This window comes from Myxine glutinosa, chromosome 10, assembly GCF_964187855.1.
Source record: "Myxine glutinosa chromosome 10, kmMyxGlut1.1, whole genome shotgun sequence".
NCBI classification, from domain to species: Eukaryota; Metazoa; Chordata; class Myxini; order Myxiniformes; family Myxinidae; genus Myxine; species Myxine glutinosa.
This window is the reverse complement of record NC_136270.1, coordinates 60,611,441-60,623,511: the sequence shown is the minus strand read 5'-3', so window position 1 is coordinate 60,623,511 and position 12,071 is coordinate 60,611,441. Positions and strand designations below refer to the sequence as shown.

The 12,071-nt window shown below is 43.6% G+C and overlaps 1 protein-coding gene across 1 annotated transcript; it reads right to left on the bottom strand.

Annotated features, from left to right (window-relative positions):
• Positions 1–7,995: 7,995 nt before the first annotated feature.
• Positions 7,996–11,805, bottom strand: LOC137427985 (uncharacterized). Its single transcript, XM_068117868.2, has 3 exons — positions 9,048–11,805; positions 8,783–8,920; positions 7,996–8,691 (listed from the first exon to the last, which is right to left on the bottom strand). The coding sequence occupies exon 1, from the start codon at positions 11,738–11,740 to the stop codon at positions 9,590–9,592; it is 2,151 nt and encodes a 716-aa protein (XP_067973969.2). The 5' UTR covers positions 11,741–11,805; the 3' UTR covers positions 7,996–8,691; positions 8,783–8,920; positions 9,048–9,589.
• Positions 11,806–12,071: the final 266 nt, after the last annotated feature.

The following is a 12,071-nucleotide window of genomic DNA, read 5'->3' as shown; positions in this document are numbered from 1 at the left end:
CTTCAAACGAACATGGCAAACGCATTTTTAATCGAACTGCTGGAGTTTTGGGAATGACGGGTGGCCATTTGGTTCGCACGCACTGCGCTCGGCTCCTCCTCTGCGACCAGAGGGGCGAGCCTGCTCCAGGATCCTCCGAAGGGACGCAGTTACGAGACGTTGGTGGCACTGCTGCTCGTCTCCTTCGCGCGCACTGACCCGGGCAGCACGGCTGCTCGTCACCTTCGCGCGCACTGCTGCTCGTACCCTTCGCGCACACAGGCCGAGTACTGCTGCTCGTAGCCTTCACGCACACAACGGCCAAGCACCTCCTCTGCGACCAGAGTGGTGAGCCTTCTCCAACGTGCGCTGCTGCTCGTAGCCTTCGCGCGCACTACGGCCAAGCACCTCCTCTGCGACCAGAGGGTTGCGCCTTCTCCAGGATCCTCCGATGGGACGTGGGTAGCACTGCTGTTCGTAGCCTTTGCACGCACTACGGCCAAGCACCTCCTCTGCGACCAGAGGGGTGCGCCTTCTCCAGGATCCTCTGATGGGACGCGGGTAGCACTGCTACTCGTAGCCTTCGCGCACACTGCGCTCGGCTCCTCCTCTGCGACCAGAGTGGTGAGCTTTCTCCAAGATCCTCCGAAGGGACGCGGGTAGCACTGCTGCTCATGGCCTTCGCGCGCACTGCGCTCAGCTCCTCCTCTGCGACCAGATTGGTGAGCCTTCTCCGGGATCCTCCGAAGGGACACAACGGCACTGCCGCTCGTAACCTTCGCACCGCACTGCGGCCGAGCACCTCCTCTGCGACCAGAGTGGTGAGCTTTCTCCGAGATCCTTGGAAGGGACGCGGGTAGCACTGTTGCTTGTAACCTTCATGCACACTGATGCGGGTAGCACTGCTGCTCGTAACCTTCACGTGCACTGACGTGGGTAGCACCGCTGCTCGTAACCTTCACGCGCACTGACGGTGGTAGCACTGCTGCTCGTCACCTTCGTGCAACTACATACTACAACTACAACTCGCAAAAACTCTACAACTACAGCTGCAACTCGCGCAACTACTACTCCTACTCTGCAACCTCGGGAGGCCCGCGAGGAACCTCAGCAGCCTCCCCCGAGGCCTTGACCAGCCCCCTCGGTTGGCTCAACCCCACGGCGGGGCCGTCCCCCGTGCGAGTGCATCCTGGGGGGGCGCATGTAGCGGTTACCTTATTGGGACATAATCCACGTGCACGGGCCAGTGGGGCTTTTGATGATGTGTGCATGACGTACGCGCGGTTGTTTAAGCCACGCCCTCCGAAGAGGGTTTTGGCGCTATAAAAGCTGAATGAGTTCCGTTCGCGTGAGGATTTCTGTCAGAATAAAGGAGCTTTGAACACCTAAGAAATGGCCTCGTCTTCTCGTCATCCGCAACTCCTAAAACCCGATACTTAACTGTATATAAATTACAAACCTCAAAATAGTTATCTACAGTTCCTAAAATAAGACATTTATTAACTTGTAAGCAATTGATAGATTTTCCTATGACCCAGATCATCATCAGGGCTCCGTTCCTCATTGAAGATCCAACCAACCAGCCTAGAACCTCTCCAAACGGTGTGTCCACAACCTCAGCCATGAGACGACGTTAATAGATAAATAATCTCAGCTTGGCATCAAAACACTCAATCTGGCAATACAATCTCACTTTAAAACTCCATATCCTTAGCTTATAGCTTCACCTACAGAACAGATATTTAGGCCTACCTTCTTCTCTAGAGGGTTTCAATGTTACTATGCTGTAAGGTATCTCGACAGACTACGATCGATTGTAGCACACGTTTATTCACTCTCCCGATACAGGCCCGATTCACCGCAGCGCTGTCTGAGCTGAGCCGGAACTTTCGGAAAAACGGAAATAAACCCGCGGCCACGGTGTCGGGATACAACGGTGAATATTTGCAGCTTCATACATGACATCCTCCCCTTTAAGTCCAAAATTACCAAGAGCAATACCTGCTAGATTTCCCTCCAAAACTGAGTCGGTGGTACCTGTACAACCCACGATGTGTGTTGATGGTAAGATACTGTTTCGAATTCTCGTCCAAGCGGAGCTGTAGATAGGCGGATTTGAGATCGAGTTTCGTAAAAGTCTTATTCACCGTTGTATCCCTACACTGTGACCGCGGGTTTATTTCCGGGTGCTCTGGCAGGGGTAACAATGTCGAACATGATGTTGGATATCAGCATCAAGATTCGGTCACCACACATAGTTTCTAGCGAGTGACTTCATCTTCACAATTCCAGGGTGACAGTCATGGATTTCATCCATGACCCTGGAACGCAGATTTTCCGGGATCACGACACGACATCCCCAGAGTAGGCAACCATTTTCCACGCTGAGTTCATTTTTACGTGCTTTAAAAGCCGCAAAAGCTGGGTCACCCTCAGGTAGCAAATGCCATCCAAGCTGCACAGCCTGGACAGTTCTAGACAGAACGGGTCTCGTCGAGTATGAGTGCGGATCTGGCCGGAATCGACAGCACAATCTTCCAGATGATCCATCAGTGCGATAATGGATCCTGGTGTAGGTGAAACATCAACGGATTCTGGAAGGGGTAACCGACTCATGGCATCTGCATTTGTGATAGACGAACCGGGCTTATAACATATGGTGTAGTCATAAGCAGCGAGAAACAAGGACCAGCGGATGATCCTGGGCGGTAGTGTGTCAGATGTCGCCTTAGTAGGACCAAACAGACTGATCAGCGGCTTGTGATCAGTGCGAATCGTGAAATGATGTCCAAGAAGGTATAGTAGGGGAGCCAGGCACTGAAATATTGAAAAACCCGTACCGGCGTGCTATACAATTTCCATGGGTGGATTTGTGTTTGCCTAAGCATCCCGCACAGGAATAGTTTGGTCTGCTCTGCATTTGCTCTTGCGAAATCCAAATGTTTGGGGGTTATTTGAATTTAAGAAACCACATAATTGAGCCCAAAAGTTAGGGGTAGGGGAAATCAAAATCCGATTTCAACAGGTTTACTATAAAGGGACCATGCATGTTGCATGTTGGGTATCATTAGAAAGGTCTTGATAAGACCGACCGAATCGTACTATGCAAATGTGTAGGTCAATACTGATGACGTCATCAGACGTCAAAAGGTCATATTTTTTTGGCCGAGGTGAAAATCTAGGGGTTTCGATCTTAAAATGGCCACTGGTACAAAACTAAAAGAGATAAATGGATGAAAATAACACTGATTTATGTTGACATATAGGGTAAGTTTTTTATAACAATAAACATTACAAATACCTTGAGGTTTTGGAATTAACCCCTTGTGTTTGAAACACAAATTTCATAAAAAGGACAATTCTCGCGATTTTTCTAGCATTAAGACAAGACAACCCCAGGACTTTCTATATTATGATTTTAACCAGATATCTTATTGAAATAGTTTACATTTATCTCTTAGAAGGTGTATTAACCCTTAATGGACGAAATTAGTAACAGTGGATACATTTTAACCCTCAGTGTACGGAATGCCAAGTTTGTGGTAAAACTACGCATAAAAAACGTATGAGTAAATCTCTCAGGCTCTCTTTAGTGAGTTATGGGTACTATAGTATTCCTGCATTGTTCCTTGTATCGCTTAAGAACAGACAGTATATCTTGAAATTAGTAGATGAGAGAACAAAGATAAGACAAACAATCATTGATTTCACTGATAAGTGACTGCACATGTAACTCTAAGATTTGTAGCCTTTAATTCAGGCAAATTTGATCAACAACCATTTCAGAAACTTGTGGGTCCATGAGCAACATTATCGCTGGTTATGCATACAGCCTAGTCTAGATTTATATATCGGATAGCCTTTCATTGGCACAGTAACATAGTATGGAAAGACCGCTTATAACATTGAAGATGGAGATAGGCGGATGGCTCTTAACAAAGTACAGATTCAAACATGTATGAAAGGTAGGAAATTACTTTTCGAATCGGTTGCATTTTAGTGGGTCTCCTGCACACAAACAGGCAATGCTGCACTCTGTTCCAGCTTGTCTGCAGGCACAGTTGTCCCTGCATTTGCTTTTCATGTCCAAAGGCATCTGCAGAATGTCCGAATAATGCCCGGTTTTGATGGCTTGGTCATCTTTAGGGCAACTAAGCAACCGTCATGCAAGGTCCTACCAAATTGTGATGCATCTGGAAGGGATGGATTTGGCTGGACTGCCCGCTTGCAGAGTGCGAGTTGTTGCAAGCCACGGAGAATATGGTGTTTAAAGGCATCCTCAGTGCAAGGAAGGTAACGTAGATCTCCTTTGCGCGTGATAAACAGATGGCAGTGCAGTTCGTCTAAGGTACCATTGAAATCCTTCCTGCCATACAAGGCAAAGTACAATAGTCTGGCTGATTGGAATATGTCTGAGGTTGGGGTCAAGTCTGTGTCACAGTTAGCATAGCTGCCAAGAGGATCGAGGACATCTGTGCATTCAAATGCCACTTTAAGGGCACGCTTTTCCCAATGTGGTAAGGATAGAATACAGTGTCACATCCCATTAGGATGTATACGGCCAAGATCATTGCTGTGACATCTACTGTTGGAAACTTTGAAGTCAGTTGTCTGGAAATGGTGTGGCATGGTAGGTATACGGTGCGGGTCCCAGGACTATCAGTCATTTTCTTTTGGAAATCTTTCCAGGTTGTTGGATTCATTTCATGGGACAACTCAAGAAGATCAGTGGAACCCATTTGACACAACCTGTGCAAAGTGTTGAGATTGCTCACTTCTTTGAAGTTGTTCTCATCACTATCCGGACTCAGCTTCAACCCACACAGAGAGCGTCCTTGCTTTCGGTCATTTGATGTGACGCAACTTTTCCGAGGTTTGAAAGAACCATCTTCATCTACTGCCACAGATCGAGATTTTGGATTTGGCAACGATGCCTGAAGCTTAGGGTTAGGGTTAGGTGTAGTCATACTCTGGTATTGATATGGAATGTGAGTCGTGCCATGGGTAGTTTTACCATCAACATTATTCTCATGGAAGTCGAGATTATTAATGGCAAACTGTGTGAATACCCCTTTCATTATGTTGGTGGGAATGAAAAATCCCTGCCTGCCTTCTTGCTGATCCACTTCTCTCGCCATGGATGCAATGTATCTCTGCGCATCAGTGTAACTTATACTCGTACAATTACCAAGGCGATTCAGTAAAGTCACAGTGTCTTTACTTCTCGTCTGCTTTATAACGTGGATGGCAGTTCAAATCTGCTTTGGTGTCTGTGTTTTTGCAATTGCAGCACATATATCTTGGGTGAGGTTGAGAACTTTCTCATGCATCTTTGTGTTTAAATGAACCCGACCATCAGGCCCCAAGTCATCGCCAGCATCACTTACCATCCAGGAAACATGATTGTACAAATGTACAAGTAACAAGGGACACAACTAAGGGCATATTCATAGGAAATCACAATGTTTGCTTCAACATCAGATTCATTAGACTGTCGACATTTTGTCATCTCGGAGGTTGCAGACTTGACCTGACAACGACTAGACTTTGCAGTGTGAAATGATTCAGCAATGCTGCTGTATGATTGCGGCTTGTCAATAATTTCTTGCTCAGTGGCAGTTTCACTACCACCATCTCCATCTTCCATGAATATTGATTCTTCCAACTCACCTTTCAATTTTCTGATTTCTTCTCAAACTGTTGCAATAGATAAACCAGATGAACATGGCCAATTGGAAAGGCCTTGAGATTTGGGGATTATCATGACCCGGTCTCCAAAATGATTTTGAAAGCGTAGCTCTAGACGACAGTTGCGGTTATCAGCATCGTTTTCTCTTAACCAGTTGCAAAGCATATCACGCAGATGAGACACAAGATATAATGTACCCTCCCCAAACATCTGTTGTTCTATCTCAGAAACTAGCCATTTGAAGCCAGCTTCGAAAATGCTAGCGCAAGAAACCTCGGCCTCTTTCATCTTACCTAGACCCCTCTGATTTATGAAATTGTCCAAACAAAGTTTATGGTACTTGGATTCCTGGCAATCATATCAATCCAGCCATCTACTAGTACCTTGTAAGAGGTGTAACATTTTCTGGTCATTTAGTTATTTTGCTCTAGTCCAAATTGAGATTTGTCTTTCTATAATTGCAACTAGAATCAGCTTCCGATTGCCCTTCTTGTCTCTGTCCTTCCCACAAACAAAGCACACAGATTTCAAGTCCACTTTGGAATCTAGTTTCGATCGGGTAGTTAATCGGCGGGCTTCTTCAGCACTCTCCTCAGCAAATTCGACCATCTTCTTCTTTTTCTGGTTTACGGACTTCTTGTTGGTGTACTGGCTATGGCAAACACTGTGGTACTTTGGACATTTCTCCGAAAACAAATCTTCATCCCCAATATCTTCAGTGAGGCGGCGTGCAACATTATCATCCAAATTGGACACTGCATGCAACAAACCAGGGTAGCCAGCTTTCGTGAGATTTGACAAACAACTTTGTGTTGACTTTTGACATATGATACAAATTCCATAGTCCGGGTCACCAACGGGAGTGATAAAAGTTCCATAGTCCGCCATAGTTGGCCAAGGACCAGAAAAAGCCTGAAAAAGAACCAGGATTGATCAGGAGGAGTCATGAGGCAAACACGCTATGTCACAGCCTTAGACATGTTAGACAGCAGGCATCTACTCGGTTTTTTTTAAAATCATAGGTTCTCCTTTATCTGCTCAAAACAAAAGCTCTGCTATTTTTTCAAAGAATAGTTAGGCCATCCTTCGACAGATGGTAACTCATTAGGGACAGCAGAAATACATTATCCCGTTTTGCCCTGCTATCTCATTATGCAACATACATGTAGTCACTTATCAGTGAAATCAATGATTGTTTGTCTTACCTTTATTCCCTCATCTACTAATTTCAAGAGATACTGTCTGTTCTTAAGCGATACAAGGAACAATGCAGGAATACTATAGTACCCATGACTCACTAAAGAGAGCCTGAGAGATTTACTCATACGTTTTTTATGCGTAGTTTTACCACAAACTTGGCATTCCGTACACTGAGGGTTAAAATGTATCCATTGTTACTAATTTGGTGCATTAAGGGTTAATACACATTCTAAGAGATAAATGTAAACTATTTCAATAATATATCTGGTTAAAATCATAATATAGAAAGTCCTGGGGTTGACTTGTCTTAATGCTAGAAAATCCCGAAAATTGTCATTTTAATGAAATTTGTGTTTCAAACACAAGGGGTTAATTTAAAAACCTCAAGGTATTTGTAATGTTTAATGTTATAAAAAACTTACCCTATATGTCAACATAAATCAGTGTTATTTTCATCCATTTATCTCTTTTAGTTTTGTACCAGTGGCCATTTTATGATCGAAACCCCTAGATTTTCACCTCGGCCCCAAAAATTGACCGTTTGACCTCTGATGACGTCATCAGTATTGACCTACTCATTTGCATAGTACCATTCGGTAGGTTTTATCAAGACCTTTGTAATGATAATGTTATGACGGGAGGGTAGAGCAACATCTAGAGTCAGGTAGATCTGAATAGGTAACATGCTTCGTCTGTCGTGATAAGGAATCTGCCTTGTAATAAGTTCTGTGTGTTTAGTCCAGTTTGTCGGGTAAGAGTATACCTGTGAACATACCAGGATGTGTGTGTGCTAGATAGTGTAGGGATTAAGTTAAACCCTTGTGCGTCACACCTGGTAATCAAACCTTTGTCCCTTATAGACAGGTCCATGCCAGGCAGAAATGGCGCCGTTTTCCAGTCAAGGTTTTCTCAGTGGATTTATATACTTTTGATCATACTCTGTCGAATAAGCTTGTGGGCCACCCTGAAATTTGCCTCAAATCCAAGATGGCGGCCAAAAATCCAAAATGGCCACCAGAATAGCTAAAATAGTATTTCTGAGAGTTGCTTTTACCCATAGATGATTTTTTTTCAACTGATTGTGGCCTATTATGATAAAGAAAGATAACTCAGTCATAACTCAGCCATAAAAATTAACAATCGGTACTTTATTAACAAAATGGCCGCCGGGCAACTTCCGTATTACGGAAACTGCTATAACTTCAGTTCCGAGTGTGATATGATTATAATTTTGGTGTCCAGTCATATGTTTTTGGGGTCAAGGAATCCATATTTGTACTTTTTATTTCAGTGAAATCATTGGTTCATAAAGAAATCTAAGATGGCTGCCAATACTGGCCACCGATGTGGCAGATTCAGTCATGTCTTGTGCTCCATAATATATATTACAATACATTTTGATTCAATTTCTTGGTTTCCAAAGTCTGGTTATCCATTTAGTTGGTTTATCATGACACTAGCTCAATAGATCATCCCCTAAATCATGGATGAACAATAAATCCAAGATGGCTGCCGCTGAACGGCTCCTAGTCAGTTTTGCTTCGTCTACCAAACTACACAGGTTTATAAAATGTATCTGAATTCCCATTCAATATGATCCCCGGCTTTGGTTATGCTTTGGGAAAAATATGTTGTTCAAAAGGCACATAATCCTCAGTTACTAAGATCAAGATCAAGATCACTCTCTTCACTCTGAAAGTCTGAATAAAGTCCACAGGTATCCGAAGAAAGTTGTTCCATGGTGCTCTCCGAATTTTCCCCATCTCCTTGGTACTCTTCATCAACTTCAGATTCTTCTGCTCTTTCTTCTGCCCCACCGATACCTATAAAAAATGTGAATGGATATAGTCGGGATTCAAAACAGTAAATCATATAAAAATAACAAAATTACGATTGCATTTTGGACTTATCTACCTTGCTTTTCTCTTTCTCTACAGTGAACTTCACTGTCTTGTACATGTTTTCTGCTTGTATTCCTGTGTCTCTTCTTCCTTGAAGGCTGGCTTCTCTCTTCTACTGCATCTTCTAAATCTGCATCATACTCCGCGAGACCTGTAAGTGGAAGGTTACACATATTTAATCTGGATGAATGCACTGCCAGTGGGAATACATTGGAGGAACTTTATGACAGGAACGAAAAGCAATGATCAAAGTAATGATATATTTTTAGTATACTTACTTTGAATTTGTCTTTTCTTGCTCTTTTTCTTGGAGAGGCTTGGAGGGAGTTGCGGGCAGGTAAACCATATTGGCCTGATACCATCATCTGTATTTTCCCATCCTCTGTCAGTGATAGAAGGATACTCAATGTTTTGCTTGAGACACTGGTACCACACCCATGCCTGAAGGTCACTCCTCTTGAGGTGTTCATTGGTGCTACTCTCGTCTGGAAGGATGCTGGAACTAGATTTCACCTTTTGAGTGTTGTACGTTCGGATCCTTGTTTCAACAAAGCTTTCTTGTTCACTTCCAGAATACATGCAGGTTCTGAAGAAGCATTTAGCACTGGTAGCATCTTGAAAAGATTGATTTGATCTGCCCAGCTGAGAGAGTAGCTGGGATTTCTCTTGTTTCAACATCTTCTTCAATGGCTTGATTTTGCCGATGCGAAATGGGAATGATGTCGTGTCACATCCAGTAATGCTATGATATGCTGGGAGAGTTTGACACACTTCATCTCCAAAATGAGTCGTTAGTTTCTTGACACTGACGTACCGATGGTCAATCTGACTGTTTGTGTAGACGAATGCTTCTTGCGTAGTGACGTCCTTCAAATGCTTGAGCAACAGAACCATCGGCAATAGCTCCGGCATCTACCCACCAGTCCTTCAAACCAAGACATCCATACTTCTTGAAGAGAATCTTGAGGTTCACCAGAATGGTATGGAATCCTCCCATGAGTGGTATTATTTTGTCATACCTCTCCTGATGCTGATATAGCCATGAAATGATCAACATTTTGCTGTTGATTGCCTCATCTGCATGTGCAAAAATATAGTCCAGTTCAAGATCTTCAGCAATCTGTACTATCATGTCCATGTACCATTTAATCACATTGTCTCCCGGGGGCAATGGAACGACAGGAAGATACTCCAACTTGCACTTTGTAGTGGAGCAATCAGTCACAGTTTTCATGAATGAAGTCCAAGAACCTACAGGTCCCAGCACGTCTTTATCAATCTCAGGAAAGTATTCTTCTAGGCAGTCGTCACCAACAGTACCAACGAGAACCCAAGCAATATTCCGTTCCAGAGCATCGTGTAACACTTGTGAATCTCTGTAGTCATCATTGAAGTCGGGAAAGGATGGAGGGGGTGCTCTTTTCTTAGGGATTTTGGATGCTCCATAGTCAGGCTCCTCTTGCTCAATGATATTGGACTGTTTAAGTTTTGAAGTGTTGCCAGCGGCGGTATCATCAGCATGTACAGCCTGGAATATTGTACCAGTTGTGTGATGAGTAGTTTGGGCTCCCGTCAGCGTCTGCTGTTTACCATCTGAGTTATCAAATGTTATATGTACACTTCGACCCTTGACGAAACCTGGAGGTAGCATCTTCTTGTGCTCCATGCTGATGGACTTTGCCCAATTATTGTTCAAGTCACGGACATCTGTGTATGGTATTCCAACGCCACATCGATTCAAGAGAGTAGTTGCCTCTTTGCTACCAGTGATTCTATGTATGGTCAAACTCAAAGCAGTTCCTAATGGTGATCGCTCACCTTTGACCATTTTTTCCCAGCTCTGAGTTATAGCTGAAATTTTCTCCGCTTCAGCGTTGCTTGTAGCCGTAGCATACCCAAATGCGTTTGTAGATCTCCTGGGATTGATTGACCAAGAAATGGCATTGAAGATACAGTGAAGAGGTCTGTGACTATCGAGTAGATCAAACAGCTCATCTGGTTCAAGGGGCCATTTGATATCATACCTCTGTGAAAGTTTACGACGAATCAGCTTTGAAAATGCTATTGTCAAATCAGATTCACGTAGACCATTTCCTTCAATTGTAGCCGCAGAATACGATATCGGATTGACCGCAGTGGAATGGACAACTAGCCGGTTCCCAAACAAGTGGAAGTCGATGGCGTCACCAAATTTCTCAGTCAGTCGTTTTTTCAACATGCAGGTTTTTGAAATCGGAGGGTCCTCAAGTTCATTGTCTTCACTGATCTCCTTTATGTCCTCAATCAATTCTCTCAGGAAATACGCCTTTTGATCCTTGACTACCATGCGGTGAAACAGTTTGAAAAAGCTGTCCATAACCTCGGTAGCTAATCTATCCTTCTCTGCTGCATCCGCTGACAGCAACTTTCTATCATATGCATAGGTAAAATTGTCATAACAACTTTTATGATAGTACACATCAACTGCAAACATGTCATATGATGCTCCACTCAGAATAACATCGAGTCGCTTCGCTGCATCATGGAACTTATCTCCTTCATCTTTGATTTTCATGTCCTTTGAACGTTCTACTTTACTGACAGCATTCTTCTCGGAGCATCTACCAAGACCACCACTATTGTACGGTTTACTGTCATCTTTCGTATCCACGTTGCACACGAAACAGATTTGCTTTTTCTCAAGTGACCCCCTGCGTATCCTATACGCGGGAGCAGCAACTGGTTCATTCGACTCATGAATATTCTCTGAACTGGAAACGGGAAGTTTGCGAGACTGGGCTTCCTTTCGGGCAATTCTGTTCCGAAATGTGATTCTACAGTTCTCATGAATCTTGACATCATGGCCTGCACTAGATAGTCTCACAGCGGCTGATTGAAATTCAGCATATGGTGCCTGAGTACACAGACTCTTGTCAACTTTAACCCATCTTCCCGCTAATTCTTGAATAGACTGCAATCCCTCCTCAGTCATATTATAAGCTGACTCAACGTCCTTAATAGTTTCATTACAGAGGCAGCACAACGGTTTGTCGCCCCTTGCTAAACTCAAAATCGGCGTGGATGCCATTGTGCAACCCTTTTCTCCTGTGCCAAAAAAGTTTTGTCTTTATGTAGTAATTTTATGAGGATTCACTGTATCTGCTAAGCCAGGATTCATGGAATCATTTCTTTGCGTCCGCATTCATGGAATCATTTCTTTGCATCCGGATTCAAGGAATCTGAAATGGAAACCAAGAAATTGAATCAAAATGTATTGTAATATATATTTCACTGAAATAAAAAGTACAAATATGGATTCCTTG